Source organism: Megalops cyprinoides, chromosome 3, assembly GCF_013368585.1.
Source record: "Megalops cyprinoides isolate fMegCyp1 chromosome 3, fMegCyp1.pri, whole genome shotgun sequence".
Taxonomy (NCBI): Eukaryota; Metazoa; Chordata; class Actinopteri; order Elopiformes; family Megalopidae; genus Megalops; species Megalops cyprinoides.
In genome coordinates this window covers 2,835,386-2,860,374 of record NC_050585.1, presented here as the reverse complement: position 1 = coordinate 2,860,374, position 24,989 = coordinate 2,835,386, and the positions used below count along the sequence as shown (strand labels likewise).

General features: G+C 50.5%; 1 protein-coding gene across 2 annotated transcripts; it reads right to left on the bottom strand.

The window, feature by feature from the left end:
* Positions 1–686: 686 nt before the first annotated feature.
* Positions 687–24,882, bottom strand: LOC118774761 (dihydrolipoyllysine-residue acetyltransferase component of pyruvate dehydrogenase complex, mitochondrial-like). 2 transcript variants are annotated; one of them, XM_036524236.1, is made up of 14 exons: positions 24,569–24,882; positions 23,123–23,224; positions 22,657–22,781; positions 22,137–22,278; positions 21,675–21,801; positions 13,463–13,650; positions 12,501–12,654; positions 4,492–4,559; positions 3,705–3,833; positions 3,381–3,488; positions 2,634–2,752; positions 2,019–2,181; positions 1,378–1,514; positions 687–917 (listed from the first exon to the last, which is right to left on the bottom strand). In XM_036524236.1, the coding sequence occupies exons 1-14, from the start codon at positions 24,839–24,841 to the stop codon at positions 788–790; spliced, it is 1,965 nt and encodes a 654-aa protein (XP_036380129.1). In that variant the 5' UTR covers positions 24,842–24,882; the 3' UTR covers positions 687–787. The 2 variants fall into 2 exon arrangements, with proteins under 2 accessions (XP_036380129.1, XP_036380130.1); XM_036524237.1 differs by having other exon boundaries at positions 24,664–24,729.
* Positions 24,883–24,989: the final 107 nt, after the last annotated feature.

The window sequence follows — 24,989 nt, the reverse complement described above, 5'->3', positions numbered from 1 at the left end:
CAGAATTCTGAATTCCCATTTGAAAGTTGAGAACCATGCAAAGCTCATGACCATATTTGGAATGAAACATGACAAAGGTAATGAATAAATAATGTCCCTACATTAAAGCTTACAATGTCCCAGTGACATAGATTGCCTGTGTAGTTTGCACGACACCAGTAACTGGGAGTGTCTTAATGCGCACATGACCTGAAAACAGAGTTATGAGGAGTGATGAAGACAAAAAGAACAGAGGTAGAGAATCTGAAACAAAGAATTCAGAAACATGTCAAGAGGATTTTTTGAAGTGAGCACCATGGACTGCTGATAGCAAACTGCATCCCGTTCACAAAAGTCCCCTGGACTGTCAGGGACACAAGTCTCTCTCCTGTGACCCTCTCCATACTAATGCTTCTGAAATCTGAGGCAATGACTGTGATCTGTAACTGTCTCCTACATGTTCCTCTTTTAAAAACATCTGCATCTGCATCTTGCAATGCCACACCAATGTATAAAAGCAATCTGCAAAACAACAATCAGGAAGAGTCTGTTCACCTTCACAGAATTATGATGCTTTTCCAAACTGCAATGAATGAACGACATTTGGTTTTGTCTACATTTTAACCCCACTGGACAGACCAAAAATAGATCTGCTTGCTCTGTTTAAATTAAACCGTCTGCGTACATGTATGTGTACGAGAGAAAGAGGGAGAGAGGGAGGGAGACTATACATTTAATAGGGGATGGCGGCTCCTTTGAGCAGGCCACCCTAATCCGGGTGTCTGGAAATGAGAGGGTGAGGGAGGGATCACAACAGCATGGTGACGGGTTTCTCCACGAACTTGCGGAATTCGGCCAGCCACTGGGTGCCCACAGCCCCATCCACCACCCTGTGGTCACAGCTCAGTGTCACAGACATCATGTTGGCCACATCGAACCTGCGCAGGACAGGGGGACGAAACCTCATAAGAGGGGCAGGCAGGGAACATCTTTGCAGAAAAAAATTGTATTACCACCTCATTCCAAACAAGCAACCTTTGCTAACAGCATGACTAGGCTTATCCTGCAGTTGACTGGATTCCCACGTACCGTACCACACACCACACAACGTAACAGAAGCCAAACAGAACAAGCGTGAATTAATGGATTTGTGAATGAGTCAGAAAGGTTGCAACACTGTTCTGCAGAGGGTATCTTTCTGCCCTCCCTCCCCCGTCTCTTCAGTCCTCCCCACTGAGCCTCCGGAAGCCCCTCTGCGTCACTTCTTCTCTTACCTCCTCCCCACCTTCCCTTCTTCACCTCTTCCATTTTCCCTTCATCACACCCTCACTCTCCTATCCTCACTGGCCCAAACTCACCCTCCCACCCTCCCTTCCTCCCTCACCCTTCTTCCCTCACCCTTTCTCATTGTCTGCAGGCAGCAGTCTCTTCTCTGAGCCTCCCACAGCCAGAATGCAGGCCTGGGGAGGGTTGATGATGGCCGAAAAGTTCTTGATGCCAAACATGCCCAGGTTGGAGATGGTGAATGTGCCGCCCTGAGAACAAACACGCACAGCTCTGAAACCACCAGCAGGGGGCCCCAGACATAGTTCACACAGAAACGTGGTGCACACAGACTGGGTATGCACATACAAACAGGAAATCAACTGTGGACACCTCCCAACCTCCAACCAAGGGAATACACAAGGCCACCTGGGGATATTCTCAGGAAAACTACCAGTAGTTCACACATTTATCATTTAACATGCATATAAAACTGGAATTCAAAATCTTGGGTTTTATGAAATTAGTAAGTTATTGAAAACTAGCTGCAGGGCAAGTGTACAGTTGTACATACCAAACACATACCAAGTAAGTAGCCCTTACAAAATTGATTTGTAAATGTCTATTTTGTCAGACAACCACCCTGGGTGTGTCTTTGTGGCAGGAGCAAAAAGTGTAAAGTTCCCCTGTACTGTCATGCAGTTTTTAGACTCTGTGTTCCTGTCCACACCGGGCATGTTACAGACCTGGCAGAAAGTTTTTGGTGGGTCACTTACCTGGAATTCGTGTGGCTGCAGTTTGCCCTCGCGTGCCTTAGTGGCCAGTGTGCTCACATCCTTGCTGATAGCTGCCAGGCCCTTGATGTGAGCATTGAACACGATAGGTGTGATCAGGCCGCTGGCCGTGCTGACTGCAACGCTAATGTCAACCACGTGATTCCTGAGGAAGAAGTTTAGCAGCACAATGTTTGAAGAAAAGACATGTATCATAACCAGAAAAGACATTATCATAACCAGAAACAGCCCAAATAGCCTGCTTTCACAACTTCTTAAGTACTTTTGATAAGAGCAAACAAAATTCTCTAAAAATCAGGGAATGCAACATACACTCACAGCTGTTTCCCTATGTCTGCACTCTATGTTTAAGCCTTTCAGTTAAACTTCTCTTCCAACAACTGATGGCAGCTGTTGTTATCAACTGACTACAGATGTATAAAAGCACTGAAAATTCACCTATGACTTGAAATAAAAATGACAAATGCAGGATCTATTTACAGGTCCTCACTATAACTGACACAGACAGTGGTAAAGCCTAAACCTATGTGTTATGGGAAACATTCAGTATCATTCTAGGCAACGCTGTGACTCATAGGCCCAAACAGGTGGACTCACTGGCGGATGACAGTATCCATCCAAGAGGAGTTGGCCTCAGGGACCTTCAGGCAGGCTAGGGCTGAGGCCTTAATAATGAAGTCGTTCACCGAGAGCTTGATGTTGTCCGCCTTCACTTCCTGAGAGAGACAGGTAGTTGCACACATGCACAACCACACACGCGCGTCCAGACGAACAAACGGCAGAGTGAATAACACATGGTCTAAAAGGATTTTTTGACAAATCCGTTTGTCCTCATCAGCATCATTATCTGTCTAAACAGAATCACACAGCGGTTCACACTGGGTGCTGGAGTACTGTATGTAAGCGAATGCCCGGTACTCTTGTATTATAATTCTACAGGTAACTGATTTGTTGAATGCTGCAGTATAGTGAGGTGTGTCACTGTGTATTTGATGCTGGTGAGTGGGGTGTGTTACTGTGTATTTGATGCTAGTTAGTAGGGCGTGTAACTGTGTATTGGATGCTGGTTGGTGGGGTGTGTTACTGTACATTTGATGGTGGTTAGTGGGCTGTGTTACTGTGTATTGCATGTTAGTGAGGTGTATTACTGTGTATTGGATGCTGGTTAGTGGGGTGTGTTATTGCGTATTGGATGCTAGTTAGTGGAGTGTGTTATTGTGTCTTTCAGTGGTGGAGGACAGTGAGGTGTGTTACTGTGTGTAGTAGTGCTGAATGTTAATGAGCTAAGTGTCACTGTGTGTTGAATGCTGGCTTATGGGTGGGTCCTGCCCTCTACAAATCTACCTGGTTGAGCTCCTTCCTCAGCTCCAGAACTTGATCCATGTTGACATCCACAGACAGGTAGTAGTGAGGGATGATCTGTTTGGACTGCATCAGCCTCTGTGCTATCACCTGCCCAGAGAGGAGACACAGAGGATAAAGGAGAGAGGAAAAAGGGGAGAAAGAGGAAGAGCAAGGCACGTAGAGACAGGGAGAAAGGAAGAAAAGAACAAGTAGGAAACAGGGAAAAAATGAGAGGCAAAGACAGAGTGAGAAACCACATTAGACTGGGGACTGAGAAAGAGAGAGGAAGCTGACGGAGCTCACATAGCAAGTCACTGCACTCACTCTGCGGATGTTGCTGATGGGGATGTCTGTGAAGGTTCCTGTTGGCACGGCCTCCATGGTAGGGGCAGGGCAGGGGGCGGGGGCAGGGGCTGGGGCAGCAGGGGCAGCCACTGGTGCAGCTGGTGGAGTCTGGGGGCACACACACAGGCACTACAGTCAAAATCAGCTCAATGTTTTCACTGCCAGCATGTACAATACAATACAGAGCAGAACATCTCATTATTACTGACATTCAGTCAGATTTCATTCATATGTGATTATAGGGTATAGTGTTAAAGCAACTATGCTTGTAATTAATGTAATGCAAGCATTATATCCCTAAGCAACATACTATATTTTGGGGAACTAAATTGATTTGGCAAATATCTAAAATGTAAGCTGCTGGGCTCTGAATAAGGGTGTCTGCCATGTGCAGGGCTCCCTATACATATGAAGAAAAAAATCTTGTTGAATTTTGGGTTGACTTTGTGGAGGAATAAAGAGAGGCACATGACACTAACAAAGGAATTATCAAAGAGTTAAAATGATATTGCCCCCAGAGATGGAAACAGCACTCCCAAAGCATAACATAAGTCATTCCAGGTTTTACCAGAAGCAGCTTAGTATGCGGAATGCAAGTCATTGGCAGGTGGATTCCACTCGGTATTCCAGCCTATCATACAACCTGGAACAGTTCAAACTGCAATGCACTGAGAGTGGATTCTCCATAACTGGCTTAATTGGGCATAATAACTTGAACAGATCTGAACGGACAGATATTAAGCCTAAAGGAGGCCAGGGGACCTACAGGAGCAGCCTTGGCTGTGATGAAGCTCTCGATGTCTTTCCAGGTGACTCTGCCATCTGGGCCTGACCCTGTTGGAACAGGAGGGGAAAGATCACTTTTACCAAACAGCCAATCAGGCTAGGCTCAATCAGTACCAGGAGCAGTTACTTTACAGCACCTCTTCTGCACAACATCTCTGCAGTCACTTAGATTAGATTCACTTTATTCGCATGAGGATAGGTTTTACACAGCTCTTCCAGTAAGACAGTAAAAATTTGAAAACATTAGTAAACCACATTCACATTCAGAAACAAATCCTGTTAATTCTTAATTTGGAATGCAGCAGGAATAATAACATCCTGTGACAGCAGCAGGTCTTGTTACTGTAGCTACAATAAGGAAGTATGCTCTCTCAAATGGCATATGACAGCATCTCCAGGAGGACACTGTCAGGGCTCCCGCCCCCTAGCTGTTGTGTTTTTGTTTTTCCCTGTCCATGTGCCTTTGTTTTCCTTGTGTTCTAGCCCTGCCCCGCTCTCCGCCCTGTCTCCGCCCACCTGATTGTCTCCACCCGCCTGCCTGCACACCTGCTTCCCATCACCTAATCAGCCCAGCCCTATATCTACCCAGCTTGTCTCTGTGTTGTTTGCCAGATCGTTTCAGTGTTTCTGCCTGTCTCGTTTCCCGCCTGTTTACCCTGTTTGGATTTTGCTGGTTTTTGCCTCGCCTGTTCCTCGACTTCGTTTTTTGCCTGCCCTTCTGTCCTGATTGCCTGATCTGCCTGCCTTCAAGGTTTGACCCTGCCTGTTTCGGTTTTTGATCCCTGTTTTGCCCTTGGACTGCTTACCTGGTATTTTGACCCTGCCTGTTTTTGGACTGCCTGCTTGTTTGAGGATTTTGCTTATAAACGCCTGTAATTGGAGCACTCGTGGTCCGCGTCTGAGTCCGTGCCTGAGTCTTGACAGTACGATCTGGCCAGTATGGACTCAGCGGACCTTCCCCAGATGAAGGTGGCATTGGAGCTGCAAGGTGCGTTGCTGGGGAGCCATCAGAGCCAGCTGGAAGCCATCAGCAGTTCCCTGGAGAGCTTCGCTACCAACATGGCTGCTGTCACTGCTCAGCTACAGCAGCTGCAGCTGAGCCAGGAGAACTGCCCCGCACCTCCCGCAGCAGCCTCCTCATCTGTCACACCTGTACCATTGAGCTGGGAACCCCAATTGCCACCCCCTGAATCGTATGCAGGGGATCCAGGAACCTGCAGATCGTTCCTCTCCCAGTGCTCCCTTGTGTTTGAGCTCCAGTCCTCCACGTTTCCCACAGACCGGGCGAAGATCGCATATGTCATCACCCTGCTGACAGGCCGTGCCAGGGAGTGGGGCACCGCGGTCTGGGATGCCCGCGCCCCTTTCTGTCACTCATTCGGAGCCTTCGCCGAGGAGATGAAGAGGGTGTTTGACCGCTCCAGGCACGGTCATGAGGCCACCAGGGAGATGCTGCTGATCCGCCAGGGGCGCCGGTCGGTCTCCGATCTCGCCATTGATTTCCGCACCCTGGCCGCCACTAGTGGGTGGAATATGGAGGCGCAATACGACGCTTTCCTCCACAGTCTTTCGGAGCCCATCAAGGATGAGCTGGCCACCCGGGAACTGCCAGCTAGCTTTGACGCCTTGGTGGACCTGGCCATCCGAGTTGATCAGCGCCTGTCGCAGCGACGCCGGGAGAGAGGGGCCAGTGGACCGCTCAGCCTCACCCGAGAACATCCGCCCGCGCCGGCCGCACGGAACCCTGCACGTCCGCCACCTGCCTCCCCAGAGCCGATGCGGGTTGTCCGCACTTGTCTGTCTTCCGCCGAGCATCAGAGGAGGATCAGCACCCGATCCTGCCTGTACTGCGGACAGCCTGGTCACTTCATCGCAACCTGCCCGGCAAAAGACCAGAACTCACCCACAGCTAGAGGGTTACAGGTGAGCGTCACCCCCTTACACCAGTCCCTTGAAGTCCGTCCTCTGTTCTCGGCCACGCTGCTCATCGGGGGTCAGCCTCACGCAGTCTCCGTCCTGATTGACTCAGGAGCCGACGGGAGCTTCATCGATGCCAACCTGGCGGCCCAGCTGAAACTGCCCCGTGTCCCGCTGCACTCGCCACTGGAAGCCCACGCCATCACTGGGGCCCCGCTGGTCCGGATCACCCACGCCACTCCTCCGGTGAGTTTCCTCGTCTCTGGTAACCATCGCGAGGAGATCGTGTTGCATATTATTAACACCCCACAAGCCTCCGTGGTCCTGGGTCACCCCTGGCTAGCCCAGCACAACCCCCACATTGATTGGGTGGGCAATACGATCCTGGGCTGGAGCCCGTACTGCCACTCCCACTGCCTTCGGGATGCCTTGGTTCCTGTATCGCCGGTCTCTCCTGCCCCCGAGGACTTCCCAGACCTGTCGGCGGTGCCTCCTGAATACCTGGACCTGAAACCTGCGTTCAGCAAGTCCCGTGCCACGTCGCTACCTCCGCACCGTCCATACGACTGTGCCATCGACCTCCTGCCCGGCTCGTCACCTCCGAGGGGGCGTCTGTACTCCCTGTCACCCCCGGAGACCGAGGCTATGAACCGGTACATCCGGGAGTCCCTTGCTGCAGGCATCATCCGTCCATCCTCCTCACCCGCAGGGGCTGGGTTCTTCTTCGTGGGTAAGAAGGACAGCTCCCTCCGTCCCTGTATTGATTATCGGGGCCTCAACGCCATAACAGTTAAGAACCGCTACCCCCTGCCGCTTCTGTCCTCTGCGTTTGAGTCGTTACAGGGGGCCACCGTCTTCACCAAACTGGACCTCCGCAACGCTTACCACCTGGTCCGGATTTGTGAGGGAGATGAGTGGAAGACGGCCTTCAACACTCCGTCTGGGCACTATGAATATCTGGTCATGCCGTTCGGTTTGACTAATGCCCCGGCTGTCTTCCAGGCCCTGGTCAACGACATCCTCCGAGACCTGCTCAACCGGTTTGTGTTTGTCTATCTGGATGACATCCTCATCTTCTCACGCTCCCTGCCTGAACACATCCAGCACGTCCGTCGCGTTCTCCAGCGCCTGCTGGAAAACCACCTGTACGTCAAGGCGGAGAAGTGCGAATTCCATCAAAGCACTATCTCCTTCCTGGGCTTTGTCGTCACGGCAGGGAGCATCCAGATGGACCGGCAGAAAGTCCGAGCGGTGGAGGAGTGGTCTCGTCCCACCTCCCGCCGGGAGTTGCAGCGCTTCCTTGGATTCGCCAACTTCTACCGCCGCTTCATCCGGGATTACAGCACGGTAGCAGCTCCCCTCACCGCTCTGACATCGGTCAACAAGGCCTTCTCCTGGTCCCCGGCAGCTGAAGAGGCCTTCCGTGACCTGAAAACCCGCTTCACCTCTGCGCCTATCCTGACTCAGCCAGACCCTGCCCGGCAGTTCGTTGTGGAGGTGGACGCCTCGGACGTGGGAGTGGGGGCCGTCCTGTCACAGCGCTCGGCCACCGACAGCAAACTCCACCCCTGCGCTTACTTTTCCCATCGCCTTTCGCCTACTGAGCGCAATTATGACATCGGCGACCGGGAGCTGCTAGCTGTCAAGCTGGCGCTGGAGGAGTGGAGGCACTGGCTGGAGGGGGCGAGCATGCCGTTCCTGGTGTGGACCGACCATAAGAACTTGGAATACCTCAGGTCGGCCAAACGTCTGAACCCTAGACAAGCCCGCTGGTCATTGTTCTTCTCCCGGTTTAATTTCACCTTGTCCTACCGCCCGGGAACCAAGAACGGTAAGCCGGATGCCCTCTCACGCCAGTTCGTACCCGCCGGGGACACCCAGGAGCCCAGCACCATCCTGCCCACTCGATGCGTTGTCGCAGCGGCGCGCTGGGACATCGAGACGACCGTCCGCACCGCCCTCCAGGCCGAGCCGGGCCCGAGCTCCTGCCCCCCTAACCGTCTTTTTGTTCCCCAGTCTGTTCGTTCCCAGGTCCTGCAGTGGGGGCACTCATCCAGACTCTCCTGCCATCCCGGTGCCCGTCGCACAGTGGCGTTCATCCGCCAGCGGTTCTGGTGGCCCACCATGGAGGATGATGTCCGGAAGTTCGTCACCGCCTGCTCGGTCTGTGCCCAGAACAAGACGTCCAACCAACCGCCCGCCGGCCTGCTGCAACCCCTGCCTGTTCCCAGACGACCCTGGTCCCACATAGCCCTGGACTTTGTCACCGGCCTGCCCCTGTCTGATGGTAACACCACCATCCTTACCATTGTGGATCGGTTTTCGAAGTCAGTACATTTCATACCGCTGCCCAAGTTACCCTCCGCCAAGGAGACTGCCCAGCTGCTCATACATCATGTGTTCCGGCTGCATGGTCTGCCCATCGACGTGGTGTCCGACCGGGGGCCGCAGTTTACCTCTCATTTCTGGAGGGCGTTTTGCAGGCTACTGGGTGCCACCGTCAACCTGTCGTCCGGTTTCCATCCTCAGTCCAATGGCCAGACCGAGCGGGCGAACCAGCAGTTGGAGACGGTGCTGCGATGCCTGACGTCCCAGGAACCGTCAGCGTGGAGCCAGCACCTTCCCTGGGTGGAGTATGCCGTTAACTCCTTGCCCTCTGCATCTACAGGGCTTTCCCCATTCCAGTGTTGTGTGGGTTACCAACCTCCCCTGTTCCCGGCCCAGGAGGAGGAAGTCGGCGTACCCTCAGCGGCGGCATTTATCCGACGCTGCCGCCGCACCTGGAGACGCGCTCGGCACACGCTGCTGCGCTCTGTGGCTCAGGCTAAACGGTTTGCCGACCGCCACCGCTCCAAGGCCCCTCGCTATCGCCAGGGTCAGCGAGTGTGGCTCTCCACCCGCGACCTGCCCCTTAAGGTGGACTCCCGCAAGCTGGCTCCCCGCTTCATTGGTCCCTTTCCCATCGCTAAGGTGATCAGCCCCGCAGCGGTCCGGCTGAAACTCCCGCTCTCTCTTCGCCGCATCCACCCGACCTTCCACGTCTCCAGGATCAAGCCCGTCGTCCGCAGCCCTCTCTGCCCAGCTCCCCGGACTCCTCCGCCTCCCCGCCTGATCGGTGGAGCCCAAGCCTACACTGTTCGCCGTCTGCTGGGGGTTCGGCGTCGAGGGCGCGGTCTCCAGTACCTGGTGGACTGGGAGGGCTACGGACCCGAGGAGAGATGCTGGGTCCCAGCCAGGGACATCCTGGACCCCGCCTTGATCCGGGACTTCCACCGCCGGAACCCAGGCTCGCCTGCTGTGACGCCCGGTGGCGTCCGTAGGGGGGGGGGTACTGTCAGGGCTCCCGCCCCCTAGCTGTTGTGTTTTTGTTTTTCCCTGTCCATGTGCCTTTGTTTTCCTTGTGTTCTAGCCCTGCCCCGCTCTCCGCCCTGTCTCCACCCACCTGATTGTCTCCACCCGCCTGCCTGCACACCTGCTTCCCATCACCTAATCAGCCCAGCCCTATATCTACCCTGCTTGTCTCTGTGTTTGCCAGATCGTTTCAGTGTTTCTGCCTGTCTCGTTTCCCGCCTGTTTACCCTGTTTGGATTTTGCTGGTTTTTGCCTCGCCTGTTCCTCGACTTCGTTCTTTGCCTGCCCTTCTGTCCTGATTGCCTGATCTGCCTGCCTTCAAGGTTTGACCCTGCCTGTTTCGGTTTTTGATCCCTGTTTTGCCCTTGGACTGCTTACCTGGTATTTTGACCCTGCCTGTTTTTGGACTGCCTGCTTGTTTGAGGATTTTGCTTATAAACGCCTGTAATTGGAGCACTCGTGGTCCGCGTCTGAGTCCGTGCCTGAGTCCTGACAGACACAGGGTGATCCAAGTCAGAGGCGATTATGGGCTTTACACTATTCATTAAAGTCAGAAATGCTGTGATATACTCTCCCTCTCTTTATCTTTTAAATTCTCTAATGCTGGGTCACACTGTACGGCATTATACTGATAGAAGGTTATTACACCTCAGAGAATACTGTGCAACGTTCTTAATAACTCCAATAAACTGACAGTTACATATTTATATTGCTATATAATAAGCTTAGTCATTTTGCTGGTGTGAATGTACTTGGTAGAATGCAAAAAAATAACTCATGAGATAAATGTCTCATAATATTTATTTCTCTTAAAATAAGATTTTTTTTTCTCATTACTTCTGATGAGATTTCAATTTTGTGCCAAAGGTTTCTTAAAATTCTCGTACCCTTATAATGAAAAATACTACCCCAATTCCAAAAAAGTTGGGACAGTAGGGAAAATAATAAAAACAAAAAGGTGATTTGTAAATTCTATTCACCCTGTACTATATTGAAAACAATACAATAACACATTATGTGATGTTTTACCTTGTGAATTTAATTGTTTTTTGAAAATATACACTCATTTCAAATCTGATGACTGCAACACGATCCAAAAAAGTTGGGACAGTTGAGTGTTTACCGCTGTGTAACATTGCCATTTCTTTTAATGACACTTATTAAGCGTTTGGGCACTGAAGACATCAGTTGGTTAAGTTTAGCAAGCAGGATTTTCCCCCATTCTTCCATTATGCAGGTCTTCAGCTGCGCAATTGTAAGGGGCCTTCGTTGCTGTATTTTGTGCTTCATAACACACCACGCATTCTCTGTGGGAGACAGGTCAGGACTGCAGGCAGGCCAGGTTAGCACCCACACTCTCTGCTTACGCAGCCACGCACTTGGAATCCAGGCAGAATGTGGTTTGGCATTGTGCTGCTAGAAAATGCAGGGACATTCCTGGAGACGACGGTGTCTGGATGGCAGCATATGTTGCTCCAAAATTTGTATATATCTTTCTGCATTAATGGTGCCCTCACAGATGTGCAAGTTACCCATGCCATGGTCACTGACATACCTCCATACCATGACAGACGCTGGCTTTTGGACCTGAAGCTGATAACAGCTTGGATGGTCCTTTTCCTCTTTGGCCCGGAGAACACGACAGCTGTTATCCAAAAACTATTTGAAATGTTGACTTGTCAGACCACAAAACACGTTTCCACTGTGCTACTGTCCATCTCAGATGAGACCGAGCTCAGAGAAGTCGGCGGCGCTTCTGGACAGTGTTGATGTATCTTAACTTGCAACAGCGGCAAATGGTCTTGACTGACAAAGGTTTACCGAAATATTCCCGAACCCATGTCATGATATCCATTACAGGGGCATGACGATTTTTAAGACAATGACGTCTGAGGGATTAGAGATCACGCGCATTCAAAAGTGGTTTTCTGCCTTGCCCTTTACACACTGAGATTTGACCGGATTTCTTGAATCTTTTAATTATATTGTGCACTGTAGAGGGTGAAATGCCCAAAATCCTACCGATTTGTCTTTGGGGAACATTGTTCTCAAAGTGCTGGATCATTCGCTGATACATCTGTTGGCAAATTGGCGAGCCTCGACCCATCCTTGCTCTCGAAGGACTAGGCCTTTCTTTGAGGCTCCTTATATACTATAACACGATTGCCTCTCCTGTTTAAGATCACCTGTTTCAAATTACCTTGTTATTTCAACTTGTCACATCATTATTAGTCCTAAATTCCCCCCGTCCCATTTTTTTTGGAATGTGTTGCAGGCATAAATTACAGAATAAACATATATCTTCAAAAAACAATGAAGTTGATTAGGTAAAACATGAAATACCTTGTCTGTATACTGTTTTTGTTTCAATACTAGTCAAAGTAAATTTACCAATTACTGCTTTCTGTTTTTATTTGCATTTCATTTACTGTCCCAACTTTTTTGGAATTGGGGTTGTAATAAATTATGAAAAATGGTAAATTATGTTTTGCATTGTAATACTGTATTGGGAAATACGTAGGTAGGGGAGAATGATGCTTTTCTAAATGAAACATTCATTTTGACTATTTAAAACTAAAGTACATGACTATTTTGATTGTCCTAATATCCTAATTTACAAGTAGAGACATATGCAAATATATATCATATATTTTGGAAACACTGGAGTTGCTTTTCCTGCATGACACACATTGTAATTGTGTAGTGTCTGTCTGTTCTCACCCTTGACCTGGGAAAGATCAATTCCCTTTTCCACAGCCAGCTTTTTGGCCAGGGGGCTGGCGAACACTCTGCCCTTAGGGGGCCCGGGTGGGGCAGCTGGACTGGGAGCAGGTGCGGAAGGGGAGGCCGGTGGGGGAGGTGGGGGCGCTGCCACCTGTAATATTAGTAAATGGATTCAGATAATACAACCCTTCACCTTCCTGATCCTCATGGTCTCCTATACAACATGGCAACCGAGACGCAGATATGTCAGACCGTTGTCACCTTTGCTCCATGGACAGTGAGGGCTATCTGTATTTTATCATGGTGAAATTAATTACATTTTTCTGGGATAATGCTGAATTTTGCTGTACCTCAACAAAACAAAGAAAGACATCAAATAGATTCACATCACCTGCTATCCACACTGACTGTATAAGACCCTATCCCAGGGTGACTTAAAATGTTCCCATCTTAAACATTGCATTATTACTGTATTATTACACAAACACCAGATAAACACATTCAAATACATGAGCTGTATCTCCACCTGGGATTTACCCACTAGACCCCTGGGTCCAAAGTGCAATATACCTGAAAGTGGAAGGTTCTGGCTAGCAAAGTTAAAGGAAACACCTACATGAGAAAGAGGGTTTCAGGGCTCTTATCAATTCCTGAGTATCTTAATCACAAGACCACGTGGTCGCTGAGTCGCAACATCAGGCCATTAGGCAGCTGATAAGTCGTGACTAGTATTTAAATGTGACTATCCAAGACAGTTTTGAATTACGAAGGCATTAGAACTCATCCATCTACTCATCCAGTTGTTTGTCTAAGATCATCATCAGTAGGAGCTTTAAGCCCTACTGTGCAGCCACACTAATCACAGTTATTAAACAACATTACAATGGCAGAGCACACCTTATGGTGTTTCACGACAAGGGTAAAAGAGATAGATTAAGAGATGGTAGTGAAAGACTTACCAGGGTAGGGGCAGGTGCAGGGGGTGGGGTCATGATCTCTGCGATACCCGTCTCAACATAGTCAGCAAAGGCCTTGATGTCAGCTTCCTTCTCTACAATGATGCACAGTGGAGTCCCCAGGGGTACGTCCCGAGTCCCCTCTGGGACCATGATCTTGGTCAGGTACCCCTCCTCCTGCACCTCGAAACCTGGCAAACTGTGGATGGAGGAGTGAAGAGGGTGAAGAAAACACACAACCATAAGAGAGTATTTAATGCAGCAGTCAAACACACACAATACAGTGTACATTACATACACTAATAAGCCAAAACATTATGCTGCCTATTATATTGCCGAAGTTGCAGAAACCATGGCGTCCAGTGCACTGCACTGTGTCAATTTTCCGTTTACCCTAAGGGGGACATTCCTGCCTTTTTCTACCAAACAAAGGGGTTTACAGTCATATTTTCAATCCATTTATAACAATAATGCCTAAGGTAGGTAGCTAATGCTAGCTAGCAATGATTTGTGAATCTGTGTGGCCTGAACTAGCACGTCAGAGAAAATGTGGGTTATTAAAAAAATTACTTCATTTGCAGTATGGATGCATATATTGAATGTATTGGATTTTTGCCGATATTCCAGATGCCGATATTTTCAAACTCATTTTGGCCAATTGCCGATGCCGATACCGGGTTGTCTTGTTTTATTTCCCACTGCCGTCTCTGCTTCTGGAGCCGCATTATTTAAAATTTTTCTCACGCAAGTAGAGAAAAGCTTAGCAGCACACAGCTAGCATCCTCCCATGGTGAGAAACTCATCTAGGGGTCGGTCGAAACCATTAGGACCTCCGTTCGAGTCCCAAAGCACGAACTCGGCGGTCGTAGGCTGTCTTGTTTTATTTCCCATCGCATTCTCTACTTACTGAGCCGCGATATTAAACAATGGTCTCACGCCCCTCTGGTAGCAAATAGAAGCTTAGCAGCACACAGCTAGCATCCTCCCTGGGTGAGAAACCTAGCTAGGGGGTCGGTCGAAACCATTAGGACCTCCGTTCGAGTCCCAATAGCACAAGCTCGGCGATTGCGGGCTGTATTGTTTCATTTCAAATCGCATTCTCTCCTTACGGTGTTATTAAAAAATGGTCTCGCGCCCCTCCAAAAGCACACAACTAGAATCCTCCCAAAGTGAGAAACTTACTTTTGGCCACATAGTGTATATAGCTATGTGGACACCTTTCCTAATTATTGAGCTTGTTGCCACGAAGCCATAGACAATGCAAACTTACAGAGTGGGGCCGCCAAGTGCTGAAGCGTGTAGCATGTAAAAACCGCCTATCCTCTGTTGAATCACTCACTACAGAGTTCCAAACTGTCTCTGGCTGCAACATCAGCACAAGAACTGTGCGTTGGGAGCTTCATGAGAAGGGTTTCCATGGCCGAGCAGCTGCAAACAAGCCCAGCATCACTATGCGCAATGCCAAGCGACATCTGAAGTGGTGCAAAGCATGCCAGCAGTGGAAACGTGTTCTCTGGAGTGATGAATCATGCTTCACTATCTGGCAGTTTGATGGTTGAATCTGGATTTTATGGATGCCAGGAGAGTGCTACCTACCGGAATGCATGGTGCCTACTGTAAAGTTGGTGGAGGAGACATAATGGTCTGGGGCTGTTTTTCAGGGTCTGGGCTAGGCCTCTTAGTTCCAGTGAAGGGTAACATTAATGATACAGCATACAAAGACATTTTAGACAATTGTATGCTTCCAACTTTGTGGCAACAGTTTGGGGAAGGCCCTTTCCTGTTCCAACATGACTGTGCCCCTCACACACATTAATGTCCATGGCTTTGGAAGCTCATATAGCTGTGATGGTCAGGTGTCCACATACTTCTGGCTATATAGTGTATTTTACCCCTCCTCGCATCAGTGGTGCTTTACAAGCATTGCAAATAGCAATTTTGTTATCTGTTTCAGATACTTCGAGATACTTCCATACAGCTGACATGTTGAAGCTTGTTGCTGGCGCTCATAATAAACATTTAGCATCATCGCATGCGCATAGTTAACGCATCACCTTATCGGCCAGGCACATCGGCAGAAATTTTCATATCTGCCGATGCCGATAATGAACTTCTTAAGTTTTTATGCCGATGTCATGCCGATATCATTGTGCATCCCTAATTTGTTGTGAGCGAATAACATGTAATTTTTTATGTAATAGCTTTATATGCAGATCACAGGAATTATATATATTGTGACGGTTGGGGAAGTGGGTGGAGCGTGGACCAGCATGCCTCATTCTTTGTGTACAAAGTTACCTACCGTGACTGTGTTTGCTCTCCCTTTTAGTTAGTCCCTTTCCCTTACGTCCCTGCCTGCCTGCGTCACTAATAAACAGCTGGCTAACCAACTTTAGTAGCTTGTAGCGTCATTCTTCCTGAAAAGAACCCGGTACGCTACAACTGGTGTCAGAAACGGGAGGAAGAATGATGTCATTGCATGAAGTAGAGAGGCTCTTTGATGAGACTATTGAGTGCCGTGCCCTCGGAAGCCCGCCAAGGGGAGGCGGCCTATGGAGCCAGTGCTCCACCCCTGATGGCTGTGCCAGACCAACGAGGGAATGCCAGATCCCCAACGCCGCTGCTACGCTGTGATTCCAGTCCGGCTATGCCAGCAGATCCAACCACGCCGTGGTCTGTGGGACCAGTCTCTGCCCCCCCTGCAGCTCAGCCAGGAGCCGATCTCACAGCTTCCCACATGGAGCCAAGGGGCTCCCGCCGGGGCGTGATGAAGCTGCCACGCTATAGTGGGGAAGAACCACCTCATCCAAGTGCGGCTGGCCACCCAGTTCAACAGGTGGTAAGCAGAAGAGACGGCGGTCGAGGTTGCTCTGGTGTTAGAGGGCAAAGCGCTGCAGGTCCTCAGACCTCCAGCTCGAGGAGAGCCTCAGCTGGTCAGCCATTAAGGGGGCAATACAGCGCTGTTTCGGCTGCCACGAGCACGCTGACGATGCCAGGGACAAACTGGTCGGCCGCCGGAGGGAAGAGGGAGAGAGCCAGGGTGCCTACGCTGCAGACCTCCGTCTGTACACCCGGCGTGGGTACCCAGCCTTTGATGCCGCCATGCGAGAGGAGCTCCCCTTCCAGGCCTTCGTACGGGGGCTCCGGCCGGAACAACTTCAGGGGCACATCCATCTGCTTGCGCCCGGGACTCTGTCGGCTGCCCTGCTCGAAGCAGAGCGGGTGAAGCATGTACTGCGCATGGGAGACCGTTCCCCCAGCGCGAGGCACTGCGTACGGCAGGCGGAGTGTGAAGGGAGCGACAAGGAAGAAGCGGCCCGCCAGGTCTCCACCACACCACCACAGTGACCACGACAGGGAGCGAGGAGAGCGGACGGGCATTCAACAGAGGGCTGCTACCAGTGTGGAGAGCCGGGTCACGTCGCACGCCACTGCCCAGCTCCGGCCCCACGGAGCACATCGATCCAGTCGCCGTTAAACTGAAGCCGGATGGCACAACGGGGGAACTGCCACCCGCCAACGACCCTCCTTCCCTCGCCAAGTCATCACTGCGGCTCGGCCGGCCGAGCCAGTCACATGGGCTCTGTATGGACTGCAACCTCGATGGCACCCCATGCCAAGCCCTGGTGGACACAGGATCCACCATTTCGCTGGTTCGCCCCAGAATCCTGCCTGGCACTGATGGGCCGAGACCGCGGGGCTGGAAACCCACCAGGCTGCGCATCGCCACAGTCACTGGCAAACGCACCCAGATGCAGGCGGAAAAGTCGCTCCGGGTGTCCGTCACTAGCCATAGCGGTAGCCATCAGTTTTGGCTAGCTGACATCCTAGACCTGCTGGCTAAGTGGGAGGCCACAGTGGACGTTCCTAGGGCTATGCTCTACCTGGGGTTGGAAGCTGTGGCACTCCGCTCCGCCGGCAAAGAGGGACTGCCAGGAGGCCCACCGCACAGCTGCCATCAGCCGGAGGGTCCGCCCCATCACCAGCGCCAGCCAGGAGGTCCACCAGGCCACCGCCATCATCCAGAGGGTCCGCCCCGCCACTCCCACCAGCCAGGAGGTCCACCAGGCCGCGGCCATCAGCTGGAGGGACCACCCCGTCACCGCTGCCAGCCAAGAGGTCCACCGGGCTGCCGCCAGCGATGGAGGGGGTCTTTACGTCTTCACTGCTCCAGGTCTGGTGCACCACAACATCGACACCGGCGATGCACGCCCCATCCACCTCTGCCCCCGCCCCCGTTGCCTTCCCCTTCCCAAGCGGGTGGCAGCAGAAGGTGAAGGAAATGGTGAAGGCAGGCATCATCGAGCCCTCCAGTAGTCCCTGGGCTGCTCTTGCCATTCTGGTCCAGAAGAAAGATGGGACATAGCGCTTCTGCGTGGACTACCGCCTCCTCAATGGGGTCACCCGCAAAGACTCTCCGCCGCGCATCAATGACACCCTCGACCATATTGCCAGGTCCCGCTGGTTCAGCTCCCTCGATCTCCACAGCGACTACTGGCAGGTGGAATTGACGCCAGAGGCGCGCCCCAAGACCACCTTCTCCATCGGCCAGGGGCTGTGGCAGTTCTGAGTCATGCCTTTTGGCCTCTGTAATGGAGAGGGTCCTGGCTGACATTCCCTGGAGCCGCTGTGTGGTCTACCTGGATGACCTCCTTTGCCCAGCTCCGGTTAGCGCTCATCCAGGCTCTCGTGCTGGCTTACCCTGACCCCCAGCGTCCATTCATTGTGGACACCGATGCCAGCAACGTGGGCCTCGGCGCGGTGCTTTCCCAGGAGGGGGAGTACGGAGAGCAGGTCATCGCATACTTCAGCCGGTCCCCCAGCCGACCGGAGCGGAATTATTGCGTCACCCGTCAAGAGCTGCTGGCCGTCATCCTGGGGCTTCGTCACGTCCGGCCGTACCTCTACGGGCGCAGGTTCGTCCTGCGCACTGACCACGCCTCCCTCACCTCAGAGGGGCAGCTGGCTCGTGGCTCAAAGCGCTGCAGTACTACCACTTTGAGGTCCGCCACCAAGCCGGGCATCTCCACACCAACGTGGACGCCCTGTCCAGACGCCCCTGTGAGGGAGAGGAGTGCTGGTACTGTCAGCACGTTGGGGACCGGGACGCGGCGACCCCAGTGGTGGCGACCCTGCAAACCATTCCCCTGGACAACGACACCACCTCTCCGGCGAGCAGCGATGGCAGCGTGGAAACCCTGGACCAGCAGCAGCTCCGACGGGACCAGAGCCAGGATCCTGACCTCTTTTGGGTCCAGGCGTGGGTGGAGGCAGGCCAGTGACCGGTGTGGGCAGCAGTGTCGGCGCTGGATCCCGAGACTCTCCACTCTCAGTGGTCCAGCCTCACCAGCCGGGATGGTCTCCTATATCACCGCTGGAAATCCCCCAGGGGTCGCTTTGACCTCCTCCAGCTCCTGGTGCCTCGCCAGCTGCGCTCAAAGGTCCTCCAGCTCATCAACGGCTCAGCGGGGGTGGGCTACTTTGGGGTTGCCAAGACCCTGCACCAGCTGCGGGCTCGCTTCTACTGGCCAGGGTGTCGGCAGGACATCGAACTCCACATCCACCAGTGTGACTCCTGCACAGCCCGGAAAGGGCCTACCCAGTGCTCCCACGCTCCCCTGCAGCAGTACCGGGGGGGGCTCCGATGGAGCGTGTAGGCATGGACATCCTGGGCCCTTTCCCTACCACTGACCAGGGGAACCGTTACATGCTCATGGCCATGGATTACTTCACCAAGTGGCCCGAGGCGGGCGCGAGGTGTGGATCCCTGCGGACCTGGTGTTCAGTCCACCCCCCAAGCCTGAGGTAGAAGGTGCGCCGGGATTGGATTACCTACACAACCTCCGGGAGCGGCTCCGGGAAGTGCACGAGGTGGACAGACGGGCTCTCTCCAGTGCCAGGATCTGACAGAAGCAGGCGTACGACTTGTGGTGCAAGGGGGAGGACTTTGCTCCGGCTCACGAGCCAGTGGTTTGGCCCGTGCACGGTGCTGGAGCGGCTCTCCGACGTTGTGTACCAGGTGCAGCTGGTCCAGCAGAATCAGGTGGTGGTGCTCCACTGCGACTGGCTTGCACCCTACCAACCCTTGGCTCCCTCCAGGGGGGAGTCAGGGACCGGGAGCCAGCCAGCAACTTCCGTCACGCCGCCAGGGGACGCCAAAGGACCTTCACAGTGGCCTCCGCATCAGCAGCGACTTCCCCAAAACTTCTGGGACTTTGTCGTTAGTCGCTGGGGACAGCAACCCTCCTAGGCAGGGGCAGTGTGACGGTTGAGGAAGTGGGCGGAGCATGGACCAGCATGCCTTGCGGACTGCTCATTTTTTGTGTACAAAGTTACCCACTGTGACTGTGTTTGCTCTCCCTTTTAGTTAGTCCCCTCCTTCTTTCCCTTGTGTGTTGCTAATAAACGGCTGACTAGCTAACTTAAGCAACTTGCAGCGTCATTCTTCCTGAAAAGAACCTGGTACGCTACAATATACAGCTTTATAACAAATCCTACTAAAATCAATATAGCTGCCCAGCAAGCTAGAAAGCACAATTTTAAGTGACAACAGTTGCACTAATGTTTCTACAATGTTTCGCTTTTAGGCACTGACAAATGTTTGCAGCTAGTTAACTCTATTTTTGTCTGAGATTTTTAGCTGAGAACCCATTACAGTGAGGAAACTAGGAAACTATGGGTGTAACTATTAGGTTGAAAATATGTCTAATCCCCTTAGTTTGATGGGAAAGGACAGGAGTTTCCCCAATATAATCAACAGGTAGTGAACATGTTAGGGTGCACTAGCCGCCATTCTGGTGTCTGCAACTTCTGATTTGCTCTACCTCTCCAGTCTCTATATACAATCTCTTTTACAGCTCTCCAATATGCCTAGCCCCTAGCCATGTATAGCTAGCATTAGCTAGCTCATTCTCCCACACACTCCCCGTTAGCAACATTAGGTATCAAGTATTTAATGCTGGCTAGTTTGCTAAAAACGTCTGATATTTGTTGAACGATCAAACTAGAATTTCTATGTGAGCAAAGCTTTAAATGAGAAAGTTAATAGGGAGTCCTTATTACAAAGTACTGAAATGTAGCACTGAATGTGTAAACAGATTGCAATACTCAGTAGTACCAGTGTTATTCGGTTGGTGTTTTAGAAGTACGGACCCTCTTTACCCAGCCCTAGTTCGAACCGACAGAAGGTCTACTGTGGCACAAGTCAATGAACATTTTAATGATGGTTACAGGAGGAATGTGTCACAACACACAGTGCATCGCACCCTGCTGCATATGGGGCTGCGTAGCCGCAGACCGGTCAGAGTGCCCATGATGACCCCTGTCCACCGTCGAAAGCGCCTACAATGGGCATGCAAGTGTCAGAACTGGACCTTGGAGCAGTGGAAGAAGGTCGCCTGGTCCTTTCAGTCCCGTTTTCTTTTAGATCACGTGGATGGGCGTGTACATGTGCGCCGTTTACCTGGGGAACTGATGGCACCAGGATGCACTGTGGGAAGATGACAAGCTGGTGGAGGGAGTGTGATACTCTGGGCAATGTTCTGCTGCGAAACCCTGGGTCCGGCCATTCATGTGGACGTCAATTTGACATGTGCCACCTACCTAAACATCATTGCAGACCAGGCACACCCCTTCATGGCAATGGTATTTCCTCATGGCAGTGACCTCTTTCAGCAGGATAATGCACCCTGCCACACTGCACACATTGTTCGGGAATGGTTTGAGGAACATGATGAAGTGTTCAAGGTGTGGCCTCCAAATTCTCCAGATATCAATCCTATTGAGCATCTGTGGGATGTACCAGACCGATAAGTCCGATCCATGGCGGCCCCACCTCACAACTTACAGGACTTGAACGATCTGCTGCTAATGTTTTGGCGCCAGTTACCACCTTCAGGGGCCTTGCAGAGTCCATGCCAACAGCATATTAGACAGGTGGTCATAATGTTTTGGCTCATCAGTATATGTCTCTCCACTGTGTTATCCAGAAGAGCTTACATATCATACATTTTATGCAGTTCATACACATTATCTAGTTACCCTGTTGAATATTTTACTCAGACAAGTCAGGTTAAGTGCCTTGCGGGATATAGTCTCCAGAAGAGATTAGATCCCGCAAACTCCTGGTTAGCAGCTCTACTCCTGATTTCCATGTAACTCTTGTCGCCATTATGAATGACAAGCAAACACCGCTGTCTGGGCTCTTGTGACTCACCAATGGTGGCCTTGTCTGTCTCGATCTCTGCCAGCAGGTCCCCTTCGCTGAGCTTCTCCCCCACCTTCTTCTCCCAGCGCTGCATGGTGCCCATTGTCATGGTGGGGGACAGGGCAGGCAGCAGGATCTGAGGTGAAGAGAGAGCAGGGCATCAGAGTGGGTCACTGTACATAACAGTGTTAGAGCATCAGCTCCTGATTTCATTCAGGGCAAGTATATGAGTCAATTCTAATGAGCACTAAATTTTTCCTATGTTCATAGCAGCTGGCTTTCCCATCCTGAGGGGACTGAAAACTGCCTGTATTAATCAACAGGTCCTTCAGGATGGGAAAAACAGTAAAACTAGTTACCAGTTCTGGAGGGAACAGAACCAAGGGACTATTGATTCCATTGATTGCTGGTTCAAAGCTCATAGTGGGACCGGACTCCTGATGTCCTGCTGGTATCCACCTTGGCACCTACCTTCATGTGTGAAGGGTAGGAGCTGCCTGGAGCCTGTGGAGGGCCCGCTGCAGGTGGGGGCGGGGGTACCGCCACGGCCGGGCTGGAAGCAGCCATGGCCATTTCCGGAGTATAATCCTTGAAGGCAGGGATGAGGTCTGGGCTAAGGATAAGAGGGCTTACATAAGAAGGGGGCAGAGATCCTGGAAGCTTAACTCCAATCAGCATAAAACATCACCACACAGTACTGGACCAAAAGCTTTCCTGTGCTTTTGTCATCAATTAAACACATGCACATCCTCAAGGCTTCACAAGAGCTAGGAGCAAATACAACAAGGAATTGGACAAGGAAAAAATGCAGCAAAACAGCACAGTTGAAATGCTCTCAGATTTTACTGCTGCAAAAGGAACATATTTCAAAAAGGAAGGTCTTACTCTGTCCTTGGTCCTCAAAACATAGTTGTGGGGCCAATGTGAAGTTTTGCTAAAATTATAAATGTTTTTAAATACAAGCAGAGATAAATGCCACCAAGCAGCTGACCTGTCCACAGTGATACAGATAACCACTCCAATGGGCACATCCCTCGTGCCCTCTGGTACCAGGATCTTGGCCAGGTAGCACTCCTCCAGCATCTCAAAGCCCACGGTGGCCTTGTCTGTCTCCACCTGAAGAGTAACAATGGATACCACTCAGATGTAAGAGCAACATGGGGGTGTGGACATCCCCACATTAAATAAAGTTCTCAACACTGATCCGTCAATACACAAACTGAGCTGTGCTAATATAGTCTTGCATTAACGATTTGAAAAAGTGGTCATACCCATCAAACAAAATTAGTGAAACAATAAAAACAGTGTCATGGCATCCACCAGTACACATGGTATATTTTCATTCTCCAATTTTCCCCACATCTGGTTTGTTAACAGACCTGGCTGAAATGTAATTGTAAGGAAAGGTAATACAGTAAAGCAGTTTAACAGAGAGATGAAAGTGCTTTGCTCTTTACCTCTGCGATTAGGTCTCCCTCACTGATTTTGTCCCCCTCTTTCTTCTCCCAGCGGGCGATGGTGCCCATTTGCATTGTGGGAGATAAAGCAGGCAACTCCACCTGTATGAACACAGTGGAGAATCATTCTTCCATGGCATATTCATAAAGGCCCCATGTCATTTCCAGGCTATTTTTAGGTTTGAGGTATAGACCAACCAGTAACATAGCCAATATCATCAGAAATCATTTGGAAAAGCTCATGTGAGTTTTTACCTAAACTTCCCAGTAAACAACCTCTTCAAGTGAACAAGCCCTGCTTTGCAGCATCTACCACAGTAACTCCATAAAACAGACATACCAACACATAGTTACTGCATTACACAGACACAGCAACACAGTGACTGCATAAAATAGACACAACACACAGTGACTATATAAAACAGACACGAATCACGATACACACAATCAACTAATCTCAAAAAACTAAAACAGACACAACAAACATTAACTGCATAGAATAGACAGCGATGGTAAAACAGACACTGCACAATACATAATCATCTTAAAAGTCACTCACTGCACAAGACAGTCACTGTAAAAGGCATTCGTTGAATAAAACTCACTTTAAAACAGTAGCACAGCACAAAATACAAAGCAAGCAGATTGTTAAAGAGTGAACACTGCAGCACACAGCGTGTAAACGGTGCTTACATGGCACTTTTCTTATTTGGCATTTTTTATGTTTATTGTCTTAAAGTTGAATCTTTACAATCAGATGTGTCAGAATTTCCAGATTTTCCATTTAAATTGTTACATTTTAAGTTGCCCTGGCAACCACCAAGGTTAAGTCCTGTGATATATATACAAACAGTGCAATGTACAGTGAGTTAACACTCAAATGGCAGTGTGAAATGCTGTAACTGTGCAGAGTACATCTCTCTGTACAAGGTTAGTGTAACCTGACACTGATAATCTATTCAAAACAAGTTGATAAACTAAAATACACTGACACACACATTTACCAGTCTATCTTAAAATGATGAATGTGTGAAATGGTTTAAAATGCTGTTTCGTACTAGCTGATATAGTTTAAACCATTAAGTTGAAGACTGTTCCAGGGATAATACAGTTAGGCATTTTGGGAAAAAAAGTAAGATTTCACTTTCTCTGACCTAAGCTACCCTGAGCAGTGTCCCTAACGGAGGAGCCAGCCAGAGTGGGAATGTATGTGCACAAAAATATACGGCACTGCGTCTGAGGAATTATCTGCCGTGCCGTTTTAAAGGTAACACAACGGAGTTTACAGAATACCAACTAGCTAGACAGGACTGCTTCACTGATGGAGATCACAAAAGACAATTTTGCGCAACATCTTGTGAAGTCGTCTCCACATCGCTGAAACACTGCTCGCAACCGCCTTTCTAAATGAGACAGTGATTCACCGATTCATAATCAAGTCATTACCTTTTGGTGAGGTGGTAAACTGTAGTACCGCTGGCTCTGATGCAAACTGGGAATCTGACTACACTGCAGAAAAGAGTTTCTGTTGCGGCTGGTACCTTTGCTTAATTTCGTGGCATGACACAACGGCCGTAGTCGAGTCGAACCTCTTGAATGGTACCTTTTTAGGTGGCATGTTCTCGGTTCGGATCGCGAGGTAAAAGCAGGACCCGAATGGAGACTGGACCGGGTGAGACTGGCAGACTGTCTCAGCCGCACCACCAAACGCAACATCATAGCTATTTATTAACAACGCTTCGCCGCAAATCGATCTACACAAGGACGGTTCCAGCATCGAAAACGGGATTAATTCAAAGATACATTTAATTGATTGAAGTTAACGCAAATCCACGCCAATGGTTGAGAGCCCTCACTTTCCAATGAC

What these genes read in the sequence shown, in the direction of transcription:
- LOC118774761 (XM_036524236.1), bottom strand. Translation starts at nt 24,841, where the DNA reads ATGATGTTGCGTTTGGTGGTGCGGCTGAGACAGTCTGCCAGTCTCACC. An exon ending in TGAGGAAGGAGCTCAACCAG is followed by an intron (nt 2,753 to 3,380) that starts GTAGATTTGTAG and finishes TGTCTCTCTCAG; the next exon opens with GAAGTGAAGGCGGACAACAT. An exon ending in TGCAGCCACACGAATTCCAG is followed by an intron (nt 1,515 to 2,018) that starts GTAAGTGACCCA and finishes GTTTGTTCTCAG; the next exon opens with GGCGGCACATTCACCATCTC.